The sequence below is a fragment of the Ambystoma mexicanum genome, chromosome 13 (genome assembly GCF_040938575.1).
Source record: "Ambystoma mexicanum isolate Mex_15411 chromosome 13, UKY_AmexF1_1, whole genome shotgun sequence".
NCBI classification, from domain to species: domain Eukaryota; kingdom Metazoa; phylum Chordata; class Amphibia; order Caudata; family Ambystomatidae; genus Ambystoma; species Ambystoma mexicanum.
In genome coordinates, this window is record NC_090938.1 from 785,010,232 (window position 1) to 785,037,132 (window position 26,901).

At 47.4% G+C, this 26,901-nt stretch overlaps 1 protein-coding gene across 3 annotated transcripts in view; it reads left to right on the forward strand.

Annotated features, from left to right (window-relative positions):
* Positions 1-26,901, forward strand: part of VARS1 (valyl-tRNA synthetase 1) — a 365,643-nt gene that overhangs the window by 220,587 nt on the left and 118,155 nt on the right. For all 3 annotated transcript variants that reach the window (XM_069635138.1, XM_069635139.1, XM_069635140.1), the window contains exons 22-24: positions 11,674-11,778; positions 12,179-12,247; positions 12,752-12,830. In XM_069635138.1, coding sequence (XP_069491239.1) covers positions 11,674-11,778; positions 12,179-12,247; positions 12,752-12,830 — 253 coding nt within the window. The remainder of the gene's footprint in view (positions 1-11,673; positions 11,779-12,178; positions 12,248-12,751; positions 12,831-26,901) is intronic.

Below are 26,901 nucleotides of genomic sequence, written 5' to 3' on the forward strand. Positions count from 1 at the left end.
GTGCGTGTTTGCTATTAAGGTTTTGTTTTACACTCTTATTGCTGGAGAAAAGACTTCCTACACCACTCTGAGAGAAAAGTCTATTGTTACAGTGCTACTGTGTTCTTTTCTACCCTAACACTTTTGCCTTCCAAACCCAATATTTTATGGTGAACCATAAGTGCTACTACTGACCTTAACTGATGTCACTCCGTGTGCTGGAACTGTATTAGTACAAAATATAATTTAATCACCTGCATTACTGCTGCTGCTTGAATAACCAGATTCTGAAATTCTACTTGATGTTACTACTAGTTGCTGCATATCTAGTGTGATGCTTTGTGTGTATATAAATACATATTTTAACATAACTTTTAAGGGTTATTCTAAAAATCATGGACAAGATTGCCACCACACAGCTCCAAGAACACGTAGAAAGCCAAGAACTCCTCCACCACCAACAGTCTGGTTTTCGACCAGCGCATAGCACAGAAACAGCTATGCTGGATCTACAGACTAAGATGCTAAATATCATTGATCAGGGGAAAGCCGGCTTGCTAGTACTCTTGGACCTGAGTGCTGCCTTCGACCTATTAGATCACAACTTACTTAAGACAGCTCTAAAAAAAAAAGCAAACTGCTCAGATGAAGCAATAAGCTGGATCATGTCTTTCCTACAAAACAGAACATCTAGAGTTCATTGGGGAGATCTATTCTCAATAGAAAAAGAAATCACCTTTGGAGTTCCACAGGGCGCCAGCATGTCCCCACTCCTGTTTAACCTATACCTTTAGGTTTCTCTGTATTGTCCTTGATAACTGTCACGTCCTCCCGACATTTACCCGGCAACATCCGTTCCCAGACCCAACACCCACACCAACGGGGAAGACACGGCAGGCGGGATGTACAGAGGGGCAGTACCACCTCTTTCCGCCCATTTCCATGTTGGCGTCTGCCCTGGCGCCTCATCCATGCCCGACGGCACCGTGGTCGCCGGCTCTAGCTCCCGCGTACGGGAGCGATCACGTGACTATCACGGGATCGTCTGTAGCCGACGCTGGCGTCCACTTTTGACAACCAATCATGGATGGCGTCCAACCTCACGTGACGCTCCTGTACGTCATGTGATCAGTCATGTGATTATGACTTCCTTTAAAAGGAACCGAGGAGAAACACTCAGTGCTTCACAGCTGTTTCAACCAGAGACCTGTTCGGCTTTACTCCTCGTTCATCTTGCTTCTTTTCTGGATCTTGACCACGGAACGTTATTGGACTTGTTATTGGATCACCCTTTGGCTTTGGCGTATTCTTCTGGATCACTGGAACTCTTGACCTACGTCTGAACTTGGGTTTCTGCTCTGGATTATCCTTCTGTTTTGGCGAACTTTTGAACTACAAACTCTTGACTATCACGTTCTGGCTTCAGGTGTGAGTTGGAGGAACTGCAGTACTTTCCAGCCTGCTGTTGGTCTTCCCTCGTTGTCTATCCAGGTTTCCCACCTTTTCCATCATCCCCTGGGTAAGCTGTGTTGGTTATTCTTGATTGCTTACACTGCCATTATAGATCAAAGCATATCTGATTCTAACCTTTGCCTTACAGCACTCACGGGTCCTTCCGGTGTTCCCGGTATCCAACAGACGACGCCACTCATCACCTGTGGCCTCAAAGATTGCTAGGGCAGTATACTTTATCTGCTCGAGCGATACTTGGGGACGGAGGTATTCTATAGCTGCACGACCATCAAGGTGGAACACCAGGATCAGAATAGACTGTGAAGCCTATTGGTCGTCCAGCAATGGATACCTCCTCCGGGGACCCCGTGACGGCTTTAATGCAGGCAGTGACAGCTCTCAGGGCCGATATGGCAACCGCTACCGCAACACTTCACGCTGACATGACTGCAGCCACCACAGCATTACACCATCGCCTCGACACTGTATTAAGTACACGTCAGCCCTTGCCTGCAGAAGCTGCATTTGATGATGTCAGTCCTCCCCAAAACCCTCCTCCTGTCATACCCCCTTCCTTCCCGGCCACTCCTGTGGTGATACAAAACCCTTTTCCCTTGGCTGCTCCCGAAAGATACCAGGGCGACCCAAAGAAATATCGCACTTTCATCAATCATTGCAAACTACATTTCATGTGTCGTCCTCAGGCTTTCCCCGATCCCGTGTCGAAGGCAGCTTTTCTCCTCTCCCATTTATCCGGGGTAGCCGCCACATGGGCCAATCCGTTGTTGGAAAACAATCACCCTGCGCTTTATGATTTTGAGTTTCTGACCCAAGAGATGGCAAAAGTATTTGATACCAGACACAAAGCACAGTCCAGAGACATGGAACTCCTGGATCTCACGCAGGGTCGATCAACCCTCATAGAGTACATCACTAAGTTCAACCAGTTGTCTGCTGAGACTTCCTGGCCGGAAAATAAAAAGGCTGTGGTATATTACCGGGGTTTATCCGGGGTCATGAAAGATGCCTTGTCTGTTGTACCTACGCTTCCCACTATATATGCAGATCTGGTAGATCTAACGTTACAACTTGATGCCAGACGAATGGAGAGGCGCGGGGACGGTCCCTCCTCGCTATCTCTGCCATCCACTGCCACTGCCACTGTCACTCCCGAACCCATGCAGATAGGCGGGATCCGCAGCCCCATATCACATGTCGAACGAGAACGCAGGCGTACGGACAATGCCTGTTTTTACTGCGGTCTCCCCGGGCATTTTGTAAAAGAGTGTCCCCGCCGTCCAAAAAATAGACATCCGGGTTTTCAGAAGACTCGCCCCTAAGATCAGAGGTGGGAGCGAGTACTATCCGGAATACCTCTGAACCTACCTTCGGTCCTGTACGTCCCATTATAGTTCAGGCCGTTTTGAAACATGCCACAGGTTCTCACGCAGTGTCAATAGTGATAGACTCAGGTGCCACAGGCTGCTTCATTGACATAGCATTGGCCCGCTCACTGAACCTTCCTTTGGTCGCGAAGAACTGTCCCGAACCAGTCCAGGCGGTGGATGGTTCCTCGCTTACATCTGGTCCGATTCGGCAACAAACAGCCCCATTAGAGTTGATTGTTCAGGAAAACCACAAAGAAACGATATCCTTTGACCTCATTGCCACTCCTCAGTTTGGAGTGATTTTAGGCGTTCCTTGGCTAAGACTACACAATCCCCTCATCAACTGGGGGACAGATCAGGTTTTGTTCGAATCTGAAACATGTCAACATTATTGCCTACTGGCAACACCCCAGTACTCCGGTCCCGCGAGAATCCTGGGTAGCCTCGATTCCATGGCTATAGGAGACAACAACGATCATCATGATACACACACGGTAGGGGCTGTCACGGGTGGGATACCTGCTGTTTACCACGATTTCCTGGCGGTATTTGACAAAAAATCTGCAGAAGGTCTCCCCCCGCATCGATCTTACGATTGTCCTATCGACCTGATTCCTGGTGCATCTATCCCGAAGGGTCGTATCTACTCTCTGACGCAAGTAGAAGAGCAAACTTTGCAGGACTATGTCCAGCAGGCTTTACGGTTAGGGCATATTCGTCCATCGACTTCTCCGGCTGCAAGCCCTATATTCTTTGTTCCGAAAAAAGAAGGGGACCTCCGTCCCTGTGTCGATTATAGGCGCCTAAACGCCGTTACGGTGAAGAACCGTTATCCCATACCTTTGATTACTCCTTTACTAGACAAACTCACCCATGCTACCATTTATACCAAACTTGATCTTCGCGGGGCTTACAACCTCATCCGCATACGTGACGGTGATGAATGGAAGACTGCTTTCTGCTCACGACAAGGTCTATTCGAGTATATGGTCATGCCCTTTGGACTATGTAACGCCCCAGCTACTTTTCAACATTTCATGGACGATGTTTTCAATGATATCCTGAATACTTATGTGGTTGTTTATCTGGACGACATATTGGTGTTCTCCACCTCCCTTGATGAACACATAACACATGTCAGGGAAGTATTGTCGCGTTTACAGAACAACGCTCTTTATGCCAAACCCGAGAAATGTTTGTTCCACACTAATCTAGTTGAATTCCTGGGGTTCCACATCTCGCCCAAGGGACTCTCTATGAATCAAACCAAGGTTCGGGCGATTGACGAGTGGCCGGTCCCGACAAATCTAAAACAGTTGCAGTCATTTCTGGGATTCGCAAACTTTTATCGGAGATTCATATCAGGGTTTTCTTCGGTTGTGGCTCCACTCACGGCACTCACTAGCCCTTCTGTTTCTTATGTATGGTCTACGGCTCAACAATCTGCTTTTGATTTATTGAAAACCCTGTTCACCACCGCTCCGGTATTGCAACACCCTGACCCCGACCTTCCGTATATTCTCGAAGCAGACGCCTCTTCTTACGCTTTAGGTGCAGTGTTATCCCAGATCTGCCCCACCACCAACCGTTTGCATCCAGTAGCGTTCCATTCTCGCAAATTCACGACTACTGAATCACATTATACGGTTACAGAAAAGGAACTGCTGGCTATTAAGGATGCACTACAGGTCTGGAGACATCACCTCTTAGGTGCCAAACATCAAACCACGGTGTATACTGACCATAAGAATCTCCAGGACCTTGCTTCATTGAAATGCACAAACAGTCGGCAGGTTAGGTGGCATCTTTTCTTTGCCGCATATGATTTCGTGGTCAAACATAGGCCCGGAGTTGGTCACGGTAAAGCCGATGCCCTGTCCCGTTCACCTGGGGGGAGACTCTTCCTTGTTTTCCGGACACTCTGTTAGGAAAGAACCATGTAATATGTCTGTGCACACCAACTCCTTCCTTGTTGTCAACTATTCGCCAATGGGTCTCTCAGTATCCGCAATCAGTGGCAGAATGGGATCCGGTCATACAGGATGGGCTGCCCTTTGTTCAGGGAGGTAAACTCCTTCTACCCACAAGTGAGACCCGGAACCAAGCGTTGACCTGGTCCCACGACGCTGCCATCAACGGCCACCCCGGACAACTTCGCACTTTGGATCTCCTTAAACGATGGTGCTGGTGGCCCACGATGAAGCGTGACGTGTGTGACTACGTCAATACCTGTGCGGTGTGTGCCCAGGGCAAATCGCGCAGGGGACGGCCCTTGGGTCTTCTCCTTCCTCTCCCCATCCCTCCACGACCTTGGCATACGGTCTCCATGGACCTGGTCACTGACCTTCCTCGCACTCAAGGGTTTGACACTGTTTGGGTCGTAGTCGACTCGTATACCAAGTTTGCACGTTTCATACCTTGTAAAGGGATTCCCTCTGCCCCGGTCTTGGCCAAACACTTCTTCAAACATGTATTTTGTCTTTTCGGATTACCCCATGTGTTAGTCTCTGATCGTGGGTCCCAGTTCACTTCCCGTTTTTGGCGGGCCCTTACCTCTCTGTTAGGCATTGATGCCCGGTTTTCCTCTTCTTATCACCCGGAGAGTGATGGTCAGACTGAAAGGGCCAACCAAACCATGGAGCAGTATCTACGTTGCCTAACGCTGCAATATCAGGACACATGGCTCAATTCATTACAGCTTGCAGAGTTTGCCTATAACAATGCTCTGCACTCGTCTACTGGTCACTCCCCTTTCTTTTCCCTCTACGGTCAACATCCACGTACCCTTCCCATTCCTGATTTTTCCTCTTCCAGCACCCCCGCAGCATCAGCTTGTGCCCGAGACATTGTATCTGTCCACGCTCAGACTTTGGTCCACTTACGCGAAGCACAGGCTTCCATGAAGGCGGCTGCTGACAGGAAGAGAGCTGTTCCGCCCGTTTACAAGGTTGGGGATAGGGTGTGGCTTTCCACTCGTCATCTACATATCCCTGGCTGCCGCAAGTTGTTGCCCCGATTTGTGGGTCCTTACAGTGTGATTAAGGTGTTGAACCCGGTGGCGTTGCGTCTGGCGGTGCCATCCGCCTGGCGGATCCACCCGGTTTTCCACGTTTCTCTCCTTAAGCCTTGCCCTGGTCCCACCCGCTTGGGTTCGCCTCCTGCTTCTGTCTCTGTCTCCTCTCCCGACGTTTACGAGGTCCGGGCTATCTTGGGTTCTCGTGTCCATAGGGGTGTCCTACAGTATTTGGTGGACTGGTTGGGTTATGGCCCTGAAGATCGGTCGTGGGTTGCTTCCCGGGATGTTCAGGCTCCCCGTTTGCTGGCCCGTTTTCATCGTGACAATCCTTCGAGCCCACGTGGTCGTGGGCCTTTGGGGGGGGGCTCTGTCACGTCCTCCCGACATTTACCCGGCAACATCCGTTCCCAGACCCAACACCCACACCAACGGGGAAGACACGGCAGGCGGGATGTACAGAGGGGCAGTACCACCTCTTTCCGCCCATTTCCATGTTGGCGTCTGCCCTGGCGCCTCATCCATGCCCGACGGCACCGTGGTCGCCGGCTCTAGCTCCCGCGTACGGGAGCGATCACGTGACTATCACGGGATCGTCTGTAGCCGACGCTGGCGTCCACTTTTGACAACCAATCATGGATGGCGTCCAACCTCACGTGACGCTCCTGTACGTCATGTGATCAGTCATGTGATTATGACTTCCTTTAAAAGGAACCGAGGAGAAACACTCAGTGCTTCACAGCTGTTTCAACCAGAGACCTGTTCGGCTTTACTCCTCGTTCATCTTGCTTCTTTTCTGGATCTTGACCACGGAACGTTATTGGACTTGTTATTGGATCACCCTTTGGCTTTGGCGTATTCTTCTGGATCACTGGAACTCTTGACCTACGTCTGAACTTGGGTTTCTGCTCCGGATTATCCTTCTGTTTTGGCGAACTTTTGAACTACAAACTCTTGACTATCACGTTCTGGCTTCAGGTGTGAGTTGGAGGAACTGCAGTACTTTCCAGCCTGCTGTTGGTCTTCCCTCGTTGTCTATCCAGGTTTCCCACCTTTTCCATCATCCCCTGGGTAAGCTGTGTTGGTTATTCTTGATTGCTTACACTGCCATTATAGATCAAAGCATATCTGATTCTAACCTTTGCCTTACAGCACTCAGGGGTCCTTCCGGTGTTCCCGGTATCCAACAGACGACGCCACTCATCACCTGTGGCCTCAAAGATTGCTAGGGCAGTATACTTTATCTGCTCGAGCGATACTTGGGGACGGAGGTATTCTATAGCTGCACGACCATCAAGGTGGAACACCAGGATCAGAATAATAACATCAACACGTTATTTACCAATTACGCTGATGACACTCAGCTGGTAATTGAACCAAGTGGAGACCATCAAAAGGACAACAAAAAACTAAGCCTAGTTTATAAAGCAGTAGAGCAATGATTGGACCAAAATTGGATGTGCCTAAACGGCAACAAAACAGAGCTCATGGTCTTTGGTTCCAATCTAATTAGATCTGAGCTACATCCCGCATACAACACCTTCATCATCAAAAATACCCAAATTAAGGTCCTAAACAAGGTCAAAACCTTGGGGATGATGCCAGAAGCATGCCTGGGATCAGATGCCCAAACCCTCTACGTTAAAAAAACGTGCGCATACCACCTCCGCTTACCGAAAGCCATAAGACCCTACCTATCTGAAGAAAACGGCACCACGGTCGCAAGAGCTACCATCTTATCTCGCCTAGACTATGGCAACGCCTTAATACTATGATCTAACAGAAATTGCTACCACAGCTACCAAGTCCTGCAAAACGATGCAGTGAGAATCATTAAGCAAAAAACTAGGAATCAGCACATCAGCGAAGCCAGGGAATAACTTCACTGGCTGAAAATTGAAGAGAGAGTCCAATTTGAGTCCTTCACGCTCACGCATAGATGTATTTTTGGCAAAGCCCCTGCATACCTGAAAACTAAAATCATTCCATAGAAGCCCGCCAGAGAGCGAAGATCAGCCGAACAAGGTCTGATTGTGGCAGCTCCTTTCAGACTCAAAAACAGGGTGGGTAAATCCTTCCCTATAACCGCAGCAGGTTTTTGGAACAACCTCCCTGGCCAGATAAGGATGGGAAGCCAACTACCAACGCTTCCGCAAACAACTGAAAACCCACATCTTTAAGTAATATACAGAACACAACCTGCCCACCTATATATGCAGCTCTAACGTCTTGTGCTACGTGTATTTTGTTTGTCATTTGTCTTTAGTGTTCTTGTCTCTGCGCCCCGAAGCTCGAGAGCTGCCGCCGCAATACAAATAAAAATAAAAAAAAATGGTGTAAGTGTTTACTTGAATACTTGTAAATACTGATTTCAGTGTACTGCTCTCCAGCTCACAGCACCCCTTCCAAGATAAGCCTGGCTGCTCAGCCACTCTACCGACTTGTGTAGTGCAGGCCTCTGTTAAGGGTTGGGTCACTAATACCAAGCAGATAAGTCTTGTAAAGTCCTGCACAAGTTGGACTCTACAAAATCTTACCTAACAACTAACACGTGTTTGTTAGGAAGAATTCTAATTTCTGTGCTAATTCCCTTCAACCTTAGAGACCCCGAGCTCTTTTGCTGGAATTTAGGACTTTGAATTTTTATCCTGGAGTGAGTGAGACCTTTTTCTCACTCCCTCATGTAAGTTTGATCTGATTTGGACTCTGTGTTTCTTTGTTTTTGGAGTCTGACACACTCCGTAGGCATCAACTTTTGTATTGTGACACACAGCACCTTCAGTGCAGGGTCACAGAGAAGTCCCTTGGATTTCTCAAAGGTTTAAATATATTCTCTTGGGTGAACTACAGTTCCCAATAGTAGTAAAGTGAAATTGAGGGGTTACTTAGGTATCCCCTTTGTCTAGGTTCTCATGTAACATTTTTATGTTGCCCTTTCTGCAATTAATGGCTGGTGGCAGTGGTTTACTTTTAACTACCATTGGAGGTTTTTACGGCGGGCTGCGTTCGCAGCTGCATTAAAGCACCCAGGGGTGCCCATTTTGTCAAAATGGCCCCGGTCTTCTTTTTTCACCATTTCTTGCTGGAAAGGTCCTTCTTGAGATTTACTCTGTGCTTGGTCCCTTTTGTTTATTTTGTCTTTGGCAGGATTCATGAGTGAAGCCCGCCTCTGGCTCCAGTATGTCTAGCAGGGGCAGGAAGTGAGGTAGGTGCCCGAAACTCCCTGTACTTAATCCCCTTGGTTACTGGAATGCGCCCAAAGATGATTGGCTGGCTGGCTGTCCGGCAAGGACAGCCACCGTGCTGTGTGATTGACAGCTAGGCTGGAATGAATGGGAGAAACCTGCATAAAAGGCGAGGCTTTTTGGCTTGGAAGGCAGAGTCGACCACTGGACGAAGGAATCCGTAGAACAACTTGGAAGAGACGCCTGCTGCAACTCCTGGATCGTTGGTTTACCCGGTGAAGCCCTGCTGCTGTGCTGAAGCTCCAAATTCGCCTTGACTAGAGAAGATCTGCAAGGACGACTTCTCCCCTTGAGTTGGGTGGACCAATCCACTCCAAAGTGAACTTGTTTGGACATCCGCTCGATGCTGGCTGTACTTCCACTGCTGCTACTGCTGGAACCGAAGTGCCATGGAGAGGAACACCAAATCGAGCGTATCGCTTTTAAGATCCTCCAGATTTCCCTGATGCAGGACTGAGCCACCTCAACAGAGTGCCTGACCCCAGAAGCAAGGAAAGTCTGAAGTGGTATCCGAGAACTGCAGTGTTGCTATTTGCTGTCAGACGCGAGGAGCTGAAACGCTGGTATCAGGTAATTAAATCGATGCAAAAATGTCGCTGGTAAAAAAAAAATGGCGGCAAAAATGCTGTGGTTTGACTCGGTAAAGGTGTACCCCATTATACCATTTAAGGGGAGCAGGCTTGCGGGGGTGTCCCCCGCTCCCCTTAAATGGTATAATGGGTCCAGGGGTTGCAGGGGTGTCCCCCGCATCCTTTACATGATTGTGGCGCAAAAAAACACTGCATTTTTGCAGCAATATTTTGTATTCACGGCCATTTTTACCGCGATTTTAAGACATGGAACCGAAACGCTGCAGTGCCACTGAATTGAAGTTTGCCGCTGACCATCCCATTGCTGTACAGGAGTCCCCAGATGTCCTCCATCTTGTCCCCACGACTGAGGCCCAGGAACACCAGGATCTGCAGAGCTGTATAGGAACAGGAGCCAGCTGGAACCATTTCTTATAACCAAAGGTACTGTATAGTCTAAGAGAACCTACCTCTTGTGTTCTAGCCTTACTTGTTCACAGTTGAGACTTGTCTTGGTTAACCTTGCAGAGTTGCTTACAGCTTTGCCCCTCACAAGCCTTCCAGCTTGTGGCCCTACATTGATTCTACTTTTTCTACAAAGACTTCTAAAACATTGTGCATTTTACTTACCTGCAAGAAGTGCTTCAGCTCACCTAGACTTTTGCCACATTGACTTTGGCTGGCCTGGCTCCCTGAATGACTCTTCTCTCCTGTGTGTTTTTACCTTCCTTCCAGGAAAGGGTTAACTTACTTTGCATTGGGGGTTCAAAAGTACTGACTTGCTTCAGAATATTTGTGTGATCTCTTGTCTTATTCAGAAACCCTTTTCTTTGACACCAACTTTAGTATTGCTCTAAATGTACCAGGGATATATTAATGTCCACAGTGTCCTAGCTATTTAAGTCACCTCATGGTGTAGGAAGTGTCTTTATGCCATCCCAAATGGGTATTTCTGATTTAGAGAAACTAAGAGTGTGTATTTTGGAGAGTATTTGTGTGTTACTATTATATTGCCCCTTCTGAAGAAGGCTTATTCAAACTGACTGTAAAATAAATTAATAATTGTTTAATCAAGAAACCTTGAGTTTAAGTGTTTATTTGGATACTTGGCACTGTGAATCTCTGTGTAACTCCCCTACTGCTCACATTGACCCCTCTTGAGATGAGCCTGGCTGCTCAGCCACACTACCAACCTGTGTAGTACAGACTTATACCAAAGGTTGGGTACCTATTGCCAGGAGGTCAAGGTTGTTGTAGTGCACCCAAAGGGTACTGTTCCAAATCTTGCCTAATACTATATGAAAAGGTTTGACTTACCTAGACTACTGTTAGTTCTCTAATAAGGTATATGCTTTGGTGCAAACTTTAAAGCATAATGTTGTGTTTTGATAATTGTGGTTCTATAGAATGTGATAGTACTTATTTCGCCCATTTCCTCCAATATTTATCTTGACCTACTTGTATTACTTGTATTTAAATGAACCATTTATTTTTACAATACTTAGTGTTTCAGTGTTTCTTTGGGACCATTTGTATTTCAATTTAATTTGTACTGATTTTACAGCCCTCTCTCCCTCCTAAAATACACCTGGCGGCTCTGTCTTCGCTACCATGTACTCAGGTGGCGTCTTGTACTGCCTCAGTTGATTGGTTTTTACTAAACTCTTCGTTGGACTTCAGAAAAACTGTCATAAGACCTAATAAAACACATCTATTAACATTTTCCAAAAATGTTCCATTATGGCTCCAACATCCCAGTTAACAGACCACAACCATGGCCATCATCCCCTTAATTTTTTGTGTTTTGCTTTTTCAATTGTGTAGAGATACAGAGATTCCTACATAAGTCCACAAGAGCAGCATTCATTAATTCAAGGTGTCTCTCTGAATGCAGTGCATGGGGTGTAATTCCAGAAAGCATTTGGGAGGGAGTGAAGGAGGGAGGGAAGGAGAGAGGAAGAGAGGGAGACTCTACTACTTGATGACTTGTCTCACACAGTCCTGTTTTTTTTCTTCCTGCTTTCTAGGTGTACCTCCATGCAGTGGTGCGTGATGCCCACGGTCGTAAGATGAGCAAGTCATTGGGAAATGTCATCGACCCGTTAGATGTGATCAGCGGAATCACACTTGAGGTTTGGACAAAATGCCTTGATGGGGTCAAGGGACATGCTCTTAGGCTTTGCGTTAGGTGCTGTCTAATGGGACTGCGGGTGCAGCAAACGAGGGAACCTCTGTGAAACTAGTTTTAAGTATTTATACTGATCAGAAATGGACTGAACTAAGGCACAGAAGTAGTGCTTTCTAGGGAATTATTTCCACCATTCCTTCTGCTGACGAGTTACAGGGCAGCATTGAGTCGTAAGGCTCTCATGGGGATAATTGTTGTTTGTTGTATTCGTAAGATGATGTGCAGATCTTAAGTGTTCAACGTTCTGCGCCCTGCACACCTTGCTGAAGTTGACAGTGGCCTGTGCTGTCTGTTTTGATGTAAACCTGCCTTAGACATGTTCTTTTCTTTCCCTCTTCTTGCAGGGTTTGCACGCACAGCTCGTTGAAAGCAACCTCGATCCAGCTGAGATGGAGCGTGCCAAGGAAGGGCAGGTAGGGCGTGAATTCAGCTGCACCGAGCTGTCCCCCACCCCCAATTCCCCATGCCTCTGTCTTCCCCCATCCCCCGTGGGTGTTAAAGGGAGCTAGTCACGAGGAATACGGCATTACATGGTTGGGCAGAACAGCAGGTACTTGACAGAAAGGATACGAGCGGGGCACGTGGGAGATGATAGTCAACACAAAAGCCTGCCGCTGACGAGGCACAGGAAGCGGAACCATGCAAGGGAAAGTTGTGAAATGGAAATTAGTAGGTCTTGGGGAGTGTAAAGAAGCGAGGAATGAGTTTGGGTGGAGAAGTTGTGGATGGTGAAAGCAAACAGAATGGCAGTGCAGATAGGAGCATTAGAAGTCGAGATTGTGTGCACAGAGAAATGGATGGAGAAAGGTATGTGTGTATGGGATAGTAGACTGGGACTGTGGGGGGCAAGAGGGGCAAAGCTGGACATGCAGGCGTGGGATTCACATTCTCACTCACTGTTTCTCCACTTCTGACAGAAAGCGGACTACCCTGGTGGGATCCCAGAGTGCGGCACTGATGCCCTACGATTTGCCCTCTGCGCATACACTAGCCAAGGTAAGGAAGCGTGTCACTGTGGAGCGACTTGCTGCTAGAGGTGGGTGCCCAACAATGGTGCCCTGAAGCAAACCGCCTCCTTTTAGACCAGCTTGCAGTGCTGCTGTTATTGCATCTGATTCTGCTGGGCGATGCTCCGTTTTCCTTAAACGCTTAACCACTTAATCATGTTCTCCTTTCATAAAGTTCAGTGTTCGCTAAAATGTCTGCCTAGACACCCTTTGCAACAAAATTGGGCTTAGCCTCTCATTCCACAAACAGTACTTGTGTTGAAACTGACTATGTGCATTGTGTTCACCTCCAGCATTCCGCCCAGAGAGCCCAGTTCTGCTCTTGGTGAAGGCTTCCTCTGAGCAGTGCAATGAGAGTGTAGCTCCTCTTTGTTATTCCGTCTCTGGGGTCTCCCACTTTAACTCCCTATTTGAGACTCTTCCTTGAAATGTGCGAGCTAACTGGACTCTACAGCGTTTGCAAGGACCTGAGTAGCTTGCATGTCCAAGCGGGTCATGAGCCTGCAAGAGATTCTCTGTATTCAACATGCGGCAGGCAGCAATATTATGTGTGTCACGTGTGTTGCTAGTAAGATCACTCTGGGTGTTTATAGCTGAAGCAACCTGCACGCTATAGTCTCAAATGTGTGTTACAGAGGATTGTACGGCCTTGCAGGTTTTCATCCTTATGCTGATAAAATGTGTGCCTTTTACTTTGGATAAGGAGAGCTATTGTTTTTTTTTTCCTATAGTTCTTTGAATTGGTAATTCTGTCCTAGTAATTCCAAATCACTACAACTACCCAGTTTGTAACGCAAACAATCACAATTAACAGATGTGTTTGGAAGGATAGTTACGAGTGCCTCGCCAACGTCAGTTGAGCGTTATTCATGCTAGCATGATCATCACGTATGGGTCTGAGCATGTGCAAGACCCACAGCTTATCCACTACTAAGTGAAATGTCCTTCACTTGGAAAATCCTTCCTGTATAACCTCACTGAGACCGGTTAGGAAAGATTTATCTCTACTGCACCTTTCCTTCCATCTTTATGGAACTCCAAAACTTTTTGCTTTTATTTTTGAATCTGACCTGTACTTTTCAAAGTTCAGTGAAGCCTTACAATGGCCTTTGCTCATATGGTATGGGGAAACTGATATGTCCTTCAGGCTGTCAGTACTGAGAAACATTGTTTCCCTTAGTCGTGTTACTACTTTTGGTTACTTTTGTATCACTTGTGGTAACTTCTTATCATTGTGTACAGCAGCTTACACTGCAGTACAATGTGGTACATTTTTGTTTTGCCCTAGACTAACGCTCAGGATTTTTGGTTACTCTAGGTGTGCTAAAAGGATAAGCTGGTGGCAGCAGAAGCCAGTACCAAAGCAAGTGGACTAGGTTTTGCCACTGGGCAAGGAGGTCGAACCTCACTTGCGCACTGGGCGATGTGCTTTCATTCTGAGCACACCTCGCACACTCTGGAGTGCAGATAGACACATGCCGCACCTATCTGGCGCCCATCAGAGCCTATCGGAACTCGGAGGAGGATGTTTTTTCGTCTGTCAATACAGAGGTTAAGACATCTGACGGCAGCAGCAGTGGAAGTACAGTCGGCTCTGAGAGGCTGTCCAAACGAGTTCACCTTGGAGTCTATTGGTCCCACCAACTCAAGGGGAGAAGTCCTCCTTGCAGGTCTTCTCTAGTCGAAACGAATTTAGAGCTTCAGCACATCAGCAGGGCTTCACTGGGCAAATCAATGGTCCAGGAGATGCAGCAGGCGTCTCTTCCAGTTTTTCTTCGGTTCCTTCGTCCAGTGGTCGACTCTACCTTCCTTGCAAAAGATCTCGCCTTTTATGCAAGTCGTTCCCATTCATTCGCAGCCTAGCTGTCACTCACAGAGCAGGGTGGCTGTCCTCGAAGGACAGCCAGCCGGCCAATCATCTTTGGTTGCATTCCTGTAAACAAGGAGACTAAGCACAGGGAGTTTCTGTTACCTCCCTTGCTTCCTGCCCTGCCAGACATGCTAGAGCCAGAAGCAGGCTTCACCAGTGAACCCTGCCAAAGACAAAACGAACAAAGGGACCAAACCTGGCTTTGCGTGCAGATTAAATCTCAAGAAGGACCTTTCCAACAAGGAATGGTGAAAAAAGAAGACCAGGACCATTTTGACAAAATGGGCACTTATGGGAGCTATAATGCAGCTGTGAACGCAGCCCATGGTAAAACGCACACAATGGTAGGAAAAGGTAAACCACTGTCACCAACCATTAATTGTAGAATGGGTAACAGAAAAATGTTACACGAGAAGTTTAGACAAAGGGGATACTAAGTAACCCCTCCAGCACCCGATCGTAAGATAGTGTGTGCTGGGTCACACTTTATTACTCTTGGAAACAGTAGTTATCCAAGAGAAGGTATTTAAACCTTAGCAGAAATCCAAAGGATTTCTCTGACACACTGCTCTGATGGTGCTGTGTGTCACAATGTAAAAAGATGATGCCTATGGAGTTTTTCAGACTCCAAAACCAAAAGAAACCTTGTTCAAATCAAATACAACTGCATGAGAGAGTGGGGAAAAAGGTCTCACTGTCTTCCGGATAAAAATGAAAAGTCCTAAAGTCCAGCAAAAGAGCTGCGGGACTCTAAGGTAGAAGGGAATTAGCACATTTCTGAGAATTCTCTCAAACCCTGTGTGACTAAAACGTCACAGGAGCAGAGAGGAGGGGGATACTAGTTATCCCTTTGGCAATCCACTGAAAGTGTTGTAGGTGTTGTGGGCCAATCTCTCAGGCTATAGAGTGTTGGGAGAGATACTAAGCATCTCTTTCCTTAAGAACTATAGTTGCATGAGGATGCAGAAAAAGGAATCTTAAAGGAGGACCTTAAGGGTCCCCAGCAACACTGTCCATAAGGAGTTGCTTGCAGCAGTAGTAAAAGCACAGATGCCTTAGAGCCCAGACATACTGTAGCCTAGGCGGGGACACTCAGCGGTTTCCGCCAAAGGCAAAACATACACACAGAACTCCCTATCCCAGAATGGTAGTGGAAGGGCTAACAAAGAAAAATGATAGAAATGCCGAAAAAAGAAAGAAGCCACCATGTTAGAGCGTAGGTGACCCAACTGTGCACATGATAGAAATGCCGAAAAAAGAAAGAAGCCACCATGTTAGAGCGTAGGTGACCCAACTGTGCACACAGACTGCAGTAAAAAATAGCACAATAGTTGGTAGAACATTTCCTCTTCCACCAGCCATAACTACAGGGTTGTCTATGTGACTAAAAAGTCACAGGAGCAGAGAGAAGGGGGAATACCTGGTATCCCCTTAGCACTCCACATAAGGAAGTGTGTGCTAATCTCTCATAGTATAAAGGTCCTTAAGAACTGTAGTTAGGTGGAAGCCACCAGGGGGCGCGTTCAGGGTGGAAGCCTGAACGGAAGTCTCCCACTCCGAGGGCCGAATAGTAGCCTGAGCGCCCCCCCCACGTGTGACCTTCCCGAGCAGATGATTTGCTGCGGGTGCACTGGCCAAAGTACTTGTGCACATGCCGGAAAAACAGTGAAACTAATTGAGGGTCTGGTTCGGGCTTTATCACCATCTGAAGCTCCCGCAGGACAGTGAGTAGTAAATTGGCTGCCACTGAGCTCCATGACGGTGGCCTGAACAGATATAGACATAGTGCTCCCAGACCGCTCTCAACCAGGGACCAGGGCCTACCCTGTAGTGTTCCGGACGGCTGGTAGAAGGAAGGTTGGTCTGCCTTTTTCTGATCTTAGGTCTCTGGTCCCCCCCCCTCATGTCCCATTTCCCTCCTGGAGGGAGAATTGGAGCACTGGGGCTCTGAACGAACGTCGCTCCAGTGGGCTGCGGGAAGGAGCACTGTGACCAGTGGAGGTGGAGAAGGTGCAGGGTGCTAGAGGTGAGGTGTGGGCCCCCTAAGGTGGAAGAGGGGCGAGTGCCTGCCTCACAACGCCACTCTTGGACTTGATGCATGAGTGCACCGGGTGGACAAGGCGGGTGACCACCCTTGGAACTGGAAGTGGAGGAGCGTCGACATGGAGCCGCAGACGAGGAGAACAGTAGAGGAACCGGCTGCCGGTTCTTGAAGAGGGAGCCTCCCTCCTTCACTTCCGACATGGTCCGGCGTGCGGTGTAGGCCCAAAAGGCCTTCTGGAATCTTCGATAATTCTTGCCCTTGAGGAGCGTTGAAGACGCCGACAAACAGATTCCCGCTTGCCGGTCAAAGGAACGAAAGAGGACACTGGTTCAATTGACCAAAAATAGAACTTTTATCGAAAAAAGCACGAAAACGTAGAAAAGCTCACGGAGCAAAACACAAGAACTCCCAACACTTGAACGTGTTGTAAAAATCTGAAAATGGCTGCCAGAGGAGGGGCTTAGGGAAAGGGCAGTCATTGGCTGGGGGCAGTATGACCCAGAGCTCAGTGATTGGTTTAAAGGAGAAAGACAGTTTGTAAGTGAAAGCGAAACTGTTTTTTCTTTTACCAAGGATTCCTGGCCTGACGACAGGGAATATTCATGAGCATGTGAATACATGCCAGACCCCATGCTGGAGAAAAGGAGTTAAACTCTCTTCTAGTTTGACACTGCAGCAACAAGAGGAGTGCAAATCTCTGTTAAATCAGTTTGAGTCTCTGTTCTCAGTTACACCAGGCTTGACCCCTCGGGGGGCAGCATGATATTGACACTGAAGTGTGGTGTGACGGGTGTCAACGGTAAACAGGGCCCTCCTGCGCTTATAGCCAAAGTGGGTAGAAGCTCTTGCTGCCGGGGTGCCGTCCTTGACTCCCGAGACAAGAAACTCGCACAGTTCAGCACAGCCGGTGAGTCGGATTGAACTGAAAAAAAACGGACTGGTTGAGACCAAGGTTGCGAATGGCAACATTGAATGAAATTGTGAACAAAGAAATTGTATGTGTTAAAGCTTGAAAGAAAGTCCACTGAAGGACCAGCTGCAGTGTGATCAGGCGCCATGTGGGTGCTCATTCAAATGACTCACTCTGGCTGGTCTCTTTTGTGGAAACTACAAGTACCAGGAAGGGCCTAGGAGAGGCCGACGAAAGGAGTCGGAGGGGTCATACAAGGGTCCAGTCAAACCCCTTGTACAATCGAAAGTCTATGATCCATTGACAAGAAGGAAAGTAAAGGGAAGTGAATTGTATTAATTGAACATTGTGAAGCCTGGCTGGGAGTTTTAAGGAAAGCCTGACTGGGGCTAAGACCCGGACTTGGGCAAAGGGAAGAACCTAAGGGGTCTAGAGTGAACCCGACAGAGGGCTGCCGAAAGAAAGATAGGGAAAGGGAACCCTGCTTTCTGATGAGAATGAGGAAATCATGAACTGTGTTAGAATGGCTATGCGAACCCGACAGAGGGATGCCAAGGGGAAAGCTAAGGAGAGTGAATCCTGCATATTGATAAAGCAAAGTGAACTGTGTATTGGGTGCTAGGGAGAATTTTCATTTCGGTGCTAATTGCTTTCAACCTTAGAGACCCCCAGCTCTTTTGCTGGACTTAGGACTTTTACATTTTAACCCCTGGAGTGAGTGGGACCTTTTTTCTCACTCTCTCATGTGTTTTTACCTGATTTGGATTTTGTGTTCACTGTTTTGGAGTCTGACAAACTACATAGGCATCTGCTTTTTGTATGGTGACACACAGCACCTTCAGTGCTGTGTAACTGAGAAATCCTTTAGATTTCTCTTAAGGTTTAAACACCTTATCTTTGGTGAACTACAGTTCCCAAGAATAGTAAAGTGAAATGTACTTTACTTACCTTTTCTCTTTGTAGGTCCAGCACACCCCATCTTATTTAGAGAGCTGGGGGCTTGGGGGGGGGGGGTTACTTAGTAGCCCCTTATCCTACTTTCTGGTGTAACATCTTTAGGTTACCCTCACTATTTTAAATGGCTGGTGGCAGTGGTTCCATTTTTCATACCATTGTGCTTTTCTACCGCAGGCTGAACCCTCAGCTGCAGTACAGCACCCATGGGTGACCATTTTGTCACAGTGGCCCGTCTTCTTTTTTCACCATTTTCTGTTTGTGAGGTTTTTCTTGGCTTTTACTCTGTGTGTTGAGACAGGTTTTGAGCCCTTTGTTTGTCTTGCCTTTGGCGGGCTTCAGCCCGCCCCTGGCTCCAGTGAGTTGGAAGGACAGGATGTCGAGGGAGGGTCCCGAAACTCCCCTGTCCTTTGCCTCTAGGAGTGACTGAACGAAACTAGTCCTGATTGGCTGTCTGGCTGTCCTTTTAGGACAGCCACCCTGCTGTGTGATTGACAGTCTAGGCTGTGCATGAATAGGAGAAACCTGCTTAAAAGGTGAAGGTTTTGGGACTACAGGCAGGGTCGACCACTGGAAGAACATTCCAAAGAAGAAACCATGAATGAAGCCTGCTGCAACCTCCTTGACCTTCAATCGTCCGGTGAAGCCCTGCTGCTGTGCTGACCTCCTTTTTCACCTCGACGGAGAAGCTCAGACTGAACAACTTCTCCCCTTCGGTTAGTAGTACTAACTAACCCTGAGACAAACTCCCCTTTGGCACCATTCCTGACTGGCTATGCTTCTCCGTTGCTTCGGACACCCAATGCCAGGGGTAGAGTGTCCATAGTCGAGTGCAACGTCTTCTGCAGAACACATCAAGCTAAAAGCTCCAGAAGCCTCCTAAGTACCCTCCGGAAGCAGGAAATCCCAATCCAACGTCCCCTCACCAGAGTGCCAGACCGAGGAAGGACATTCCAACCGGTGTCCATCGTTCTGCATCAGTGCTGTTTGCTAAGTGCTGAAATCGCGAAGTGCCGCTGAAACGAAAAGAGCCATAGCTGCCGACGACCTTCCTGAGTACTGCCGCAGGAGCCCTCCAGACAATCCTCTCTTGTCTCCACGACTAAGGCTCAGGAACGAGGGTCTGCTTGGTTGTAGCAAGACGGAATCCAGCTGGATCACTGTGCCCAAATGACATTGGCTGTCCTGGCTCCCTAGAGGCACTCGTCTAAATCCATTGACTTTGGTATTGCTTCTCCCTGCATATGTTGTGGCTTCTTTAACACTGTTACTGCTGGGAAAAGCTTACCTAGACTGCATTGGATGATTTAGCTGTCCTAACATTCTATGAGAAACTGTTCTTACCTTTTTAGCTTCCCTTAACCTTTCCTTTCTGCACCTCGGAATCTGAAAAGTGTACTTGTGTAATATATAAATGCAACTACTATCCTTGTGATTGCCGTCACCTCTGGGTGTAGGAGAACTGTATGAAGCATATCCAAAGATTATTCACTGGCTTGTTTGATTCTGAAAAGTAATTTCAAAGTTTATTCGTGTTACAATATTTTGCCTTTTTAAAGAATGCTCATTTAAAACTGACGTTAAATAAATAAATATCAATAACTGAAACCTTGAGTGTAAGTGTTACTTGGCTACTTGTATTTACGGATTTCATTGGTACAGCTCACATTTATCCCTCTTGAGATAGTCCTGGCTGCTCAGTCACACTACTAACTTGTGTAGTACAGACCCTATACCAAAAGGTGGGTAACTTAATACCAAGCAGATAAGTCTTGTGTAGTCCCACACAGTGTGACTGCACCAATTCTTACCTAACATTTGGCAAATGTGAACCTGGCTGAGGGATGCCTGCGAATTGGTGTGAACAGTAATGCACCCGTGAACATTGTGTCGACAAGAGTGAACCCGGCTGAGGTTTGTCCACTGTGAATGATTGTTTAAAAAGACATTGAGACTCTTGAGTGTTACATTGTGAATGAAAGGCCTTAGTGAACCTGACAGAGGGAGGCCCACGTTGTACGAGGGATTGGAGCCAGGCAGAGGTTGATCCTAAGGCGAAGAGTAACCGCCCCTTGAAGACTTATTTTTGTTGGTTGTAACACTTTAGGTCCTCTGAGGAAAGAGAGTTTGGGCCTCATTATGACTCAGGCGGTAGCCGTGCCGGTAAAAACGGCAGGCTGCCGCCAAAGTCATGTTATTTTTCTGGCGCCTGGCAATGGGGAATCACCGGGGCATTACAGCCTCGGCGGCCCCTGCGGCCAGGCACCGGAAAAAGAAACTCCCCATTCGAGTCCCATAGGACTCAATGGGGAGGACGGATGCACCGGCACTGTGTGTAACAGTGCTGGTGCATCCGTAAAAGTCTGCAGGAGGGTGCTGTTCCGCCCGGCAGGTCAGACCTGCCGTCCCGGGAGGGCACCCCGCCCGCAAACTTGTACTCTGCCGGTCCAGTAACAACGGTGCCGGTAGCTCACCGTCACCATTGTTACCGCAACCGGTAGGGTTATAAGGAGGCCCTTTGTGTGGAAGAGACTTTGCCACAGATGGCCCTGATGTTTTGGAAACAGACTCTAACCTTGTGTTGCCGAGGCCCAGGAGTGTGCTGTGCTCAGGAGTCCCGCCTTGTCCTGTGCTCAAAACGTGGGGAAGGGAGACCCCAGCCATACCATCCTGACTTATCATTTTGAGAAGACTTATTTATTTTCTGATTAACATTTTCCCCACAATTGGCAATTTTTTTTGTTTTTTAGTGTAGGCCCTTTTTATTTGACAAGACACCAATAGCACTGTCTTATTATTATTGGATGGTTGTAGCTTGCTCCCATCTCAGATTTAGGTTTATCCCAAGCAAGTGTTTTTATTACACAAGTTCTTGTAAAATGTCACTCGAGAACATTTCAAAAGGGTCCTCCAGCTATGAATGGGTTACAGTACAAGTCCTCAAGCCCTAGATGAAATTGGAGGGGACTACTGACCCAGGCTCTACCGCTTACAGCCTGGTAAGATAACTAGTTTTAATGTAATAGCTTTACACCCAATGCAAGACAATGGAGAAAGGGGCATGTTAAAAGATAGAATTTATCTCAAGCACCGGACTAAAACTACCGGACAATGGGGCTAACCTTAGGATTTGCTCTAGGTGGTTCAACCGCCGTGGGTTTGAGACTTCCATCAACGGTTAGGTCAGGCAGAGACCACAGGACAGGGTGGAGATGGGTTGAATTCAGTCACATCAGTACGGAAGGACCCCTTGCGGGCAGTAGACGGCAGCAGGCATTATAGAGAGCACAGCAGTCAGACTTCTGGTTCCAGCATGCCATGCTTCGTGGTGAGATATGGCAAGCGCAGTAATGTATTCGACAAGGCAGAAAGGGACCCATTCAAAGTTACATCTGAGTTTGTCTGGTGCTGGCCAATTTCAGACCCTGCAACGACTACAACCTTCAAACAGGGGTGAAATGATAAGTTACTCACTGTAGTGACTAACGTACGTACTCTTAGTCCCCTTTCCTCCATACTGCAAGGGTGTCCTTCCTAGGGACGGGAGACAGAACCTTTCTGTTAGGAAGAATTCTCAGAAATGTGCTAATTCCCTTCAACCTTAGAAACCCCCTGCTCTTTTGCTGGACTTTAGCAAATGAAGTTCGGGGCGGCTCCTGGGGAGGATGGGTTCTTGTCTTTTTACTGTGATTTGGACTCTGTGTTTCTTTTGACTTTGGAGTATGACAAACTCCATAGGCCTCATCTTTGCATTGTGACACACAGCACCTTCGGTGCAGTGGCACAGGGAAGTCTTTTTGATTTCCAAAAGGTTTAAATACCTTCTCTTGGTGAAACTATTGTTTCCAAGAGCAGTGGAGTGAAATTGACTTTACTTACATTTTGTAACTTTCTAGACCGAGCACACACCATCTTACCATAGGCTGCTGGAGGGGTTACTTAGTATCCCCTTCGTCTAGTTTCTCATGTAACATTTTTATGTTACCCTTTCTACATTTCATGGCTGGCGGCAATGGTACTACCATTGTGTGTTTTTACTGCGAGCTGCGTTCGCAGCTGCAGTAAGGCACCCATGGGTGCCCATTTTGTCAAAATGGCCCGGTCTTCTTTTTTCGCCATTTCTTGCTGGAAAGGTCCTTCTTGAGATTTACTCTGCGCGCCAAACCAGGTTTGGTCCATTTTGTTCGTTTTGTCTTTGGCGGGATTCACGAGTGAAGCCCGCCTCTGGCTCCAGTATGTTTTGGCAGGGGCAGGAAGTGAGGGAGGTACCCGAAAAACCCCTGTGCTTCATCCCCTTGGTTACAGGAATGCACCCAAAGGTGATTGGCCAGCTGGATGTCCGGCAAGGGCAGCCACCCTGCTGGGTGACTGACAGCTAGGTTGGAATGAATGGGAGAAACGTGCATAAAAGGGGAGGCTTGGCTTGGAAGTTAGAGTCTACCACTGGACGAAGGAATCTGAAGAATAACTTGGAAGAGATGCCTGCTGCAACTCCTGGGCTGCTGGTTTTGCCCGGTGAAACCCTTCTGCTGTGCTGAAGCTGCGAATTCGTTTCGACTACAGATGCCCTGCAAGGACCACCTCTCCCCTTGAGTTGGTGGGACCAATAGACTCCAAAGTGAACTTGTTTGGACATACTCTCGGAGCTGGCTGTACTTCCACTGCTGCTGCTGGAACCAAAGTGCCAGGGAGAGGAACACCAAATCGAGTGGATCGCTTTTAAGTCGGACCCAAGCACCTGGAAGGTCCTCCGAACTTACCTGAAGCAGGACTGACAAACCCTGAGCCACCTCAACAGAGTGCTGGACCCCAGATTCGAGGAAAGTCTGAAGTGGTATCCGAGAACCGCAGTGTTGCTATTTGCTGTCAGACACGAGGAGCTGAAACGCTAAAGTGCCACTGAATCGAAGTTTGCCCATTGATGCCGCTGACCTTCCCATTGCAGTGCAGGAGTCCCCAAACGTCCTCCCTCTTGTCCCCACGACTGAGGCCCAGGAACAGGATCTGCAGAGCTGCACAGGGACAGAAGCCAGCTGGAACCATTTCTTCTAACCAAAGGTACTGTAAAGTCTAACAGAATTTACCTCTTGTTGTGAAGCCTTACTTGCTCTCAGTTGAGACTTGTCTTGGTTGCCCTTGCAGAGTTGCGTACAGCTTTGCCCCTCACAAGCCTCCCAGCCCTTCAAGTGAATCGTACTTCTACAAACATTTCTAAAAAAACATTGTGTAAGACTTTTACTTAACTGCAAAGAAAATCTTTAGCTCCTCTAGACTTTGTTCAACTAACATTGGCTGTCCTGGCTCCCTGAGAGACGACTCTTACCTTTGACTCTGTGCCTTTACCTTTCCCCCAGGGAAGGGTTACATTTACTTGACATTGCAAGGTTTAAAAAGTACTTACCTGTTTATGAATTATTTGTTAACCTGTTTTATTTCCATATCTAACCTTTGCACCAAACTCAGTATTGCTTTAAATGTACCAGTGATAAATCAATGTCCACAGTGCCCTAGCTATTTAAGTCACCTGAGGGTGTAGGAAGTGTCTGTGTGCATCCCCAATGGTTATCATCTGATTTAGAGAAACTAAGAGTGTGTTTTGAAGTGTATTATAATTGTTGCATGTTTTGCTCCCTTCTGAAGAAGGCTTATATAACTGACTTTCAAATAAATGAATAACTGTTTAAGCAAGAAACCTTGAGTGTACGTGTTTATTTGAATAACTGTCTCTGTGAAACTCTGCGTTACAACCCTACTGCTCACGTTGACCCCTCTGAGATGAGCCTGGCTGCACAGCCTCACTACCAACCTGTTTAGTACAGACTTATACCAAAGGTTGGGTTCCTATTGCCAGGAGGTCGGGTTGCTGGAGTGCACCCAAAGGGTACTGCACACAATCTTGCCTAACACTGGTGGAAGGCAGTGAGGATGTATTGTAGAGTTGTTAAATTGAGTGTTGGCTTTACTTTTGTTCAACTAAAAACCCTCACAAGGCTAAGCTCCATTAGAATAGCAATTGTAACATGCCTAGTATGGATAACTTCAAGCAGGAAGCCCTGTTCATTCTAACAGTAATACAACTAAAAGAAAAATGTAAAGCCATGAATGTCCCTGTTAAGGGAAAGAAACATGAATTGATTACAAGGTTGTTAGATCACCAAAGGTTGGTAGTAGGCCTGTAACCCCTACTACTCCAAAAAATGTGGAAATTGATCATGAGGATGATAATTCAGAATTTTACTCTAACGTTTTAGATGAGGGAGAGGGGTCCCAGGATAGGAGCCCCTCTTTGCCTCAGCAGGCCCTTTTGCCTCAACCTTTTATCCACTGGGACCCCACAAGGTCCATCACTGAGTCCAGAATATGTCTCTTGAGAAAATGAGACTTGAATTGGAATTTAAAAGATTTCCAGCTGAAACCAAACATCAAGACCTCAAACTCGGGGAATTGGAAATGCAGCATGCTCTTGAAATGAAGAAATTGTCTCTTGAAACTACTTCCTTCCCAGAGTCCTCTAGGTCTTCCAGTACCCAGAGGCCTTGCCTGCCCAAAGAAGCAGTGAGTATGTATGATGTGAAACTTGGTATTTTGGATTGGGTGGGTGCTTTTGAATACACTCATGGGATTCAGGGTCTCACAGGGAATCCGTTGATTCCTTGGCTTTTGTCTAGGCTCCCCCCAGGTTGCAACTGATGCTGTAATGGAGGTGGGGGAACTTGAAAGATTGGAGCATGGGAATGTGAAGCTCTCTTTGATAGCCAAATTTGGGAAAACTCCTTCCCAGTACCTTACGAGGTTTAGGACCCTCAAAAAGACTGATGGTAGCCCTTCGGCTACCTGGGTGTGTGAATGTTTGAAAAACTTAGATAGATGGGTTTAAGGGTTACAGAATTACCTTTTGAAGGAATGAGAAATCTGTTTTTGTTTGAATCTTTTTTTTATGCCTGCTCTCCTGAGCTGAGACAGCACTTGGCTGGCTCTAAAGAGATTGATCCCAAGAAGCTAGTAAAAGCTGCTGACTTGTGGGTTGCCAACAGGGCTACTCACAAGGATTCTAGGGACACTCATAAAAGGGATGAGAGGAAGCAGCACAAGAAAGATGACAAAGAGAATTCTAAATCCAACCACCCAAAAGTGGGCCACAACAACAGGGCTACTCACAAGGATTCTAGGGACACTCATAAAAGGGATGAGAGGAAGCAGCACAAGAAAGATGACAAAGAGAATTCTAAATCCAACCACCCAAAAGAGGGCCACAAACATAGGAAGGGTAAGCCATTTGGGAAACCAGGTCAGTCTAGTGAAACCTCTGGTGCTAAACCAGAGGGAGGTCAGCAGAAGCTCCCATTCCAGCAAACACTTGGTAAAAGTTATGCTATGGGTCAGCTGACCATGTGAACGGGGATCCCCGATGTAAGGGTAAACCTTCAGGGGTTCACACTGCCTCCTTAGCCTTCATCCCTTAGGGAGAAGTTCATATGACAAGTGGAAACTTTCATCTATTGGCTGAAGACCCCATTGGAGTCTCAGCCAGTGTTTCTTTAGTGCCCTGGGTCTGTGGGAACAGCAGAATGTAGATGTGTATAACTCTATACCAGATAACACAAAAGAACTTGAAAAGAAAGCAGAGAACATTTGGAGTTATAAAGACTGAGGTGGGGGTGTCCATTCTTGACCCAAAAGCTATTGGGAATGAATTTGCAAAATATTATAGCGCCCTCTACGCATCGGAATGGAAGGGCGAGGATGCATAGATAGATGATTTCTTAGAGGGGCTACCCCAGGATACAGTGGAGAATCTCGAGCGACCTATAACAGTAGAGGAGGTCATCCAGGCTATAAAGGGCATGAAGTCCGGTGCGGCTCCTAGGGAGGATGGGTTCTCAATGAAGTTGACAAGTTAGACAAGTTAATGCATGTCTGCAGGGGGAGGCCCTACCCTCCACAATGCTGTTAGCAACGATAGATATCCCGTAGGAGGGGAACGATCCCACCAATCGTTCTTCGTGCATGCCAATCTTCCTCATGAACATTGACGTGAAGATCCTGGCAAAGGTGTTTTGGCAATGAGATTGGAGGTGTGACTGCCCAAACAGGTACATGCAGACCAGGTGGGCTTTATACAAGGGAGACCGGGATCAGATAATATACGGGAAGACCATAAACCTGATTCACTGTGCCCAGACGGGGGGCTTGAATGCTTGCTTGCTGTCTCAAGATTCGAAGAAAGCATTTGACAGGGTGGAATGGGCCTTTATGATCAAGGCCCTGATGAAAATGGGGTT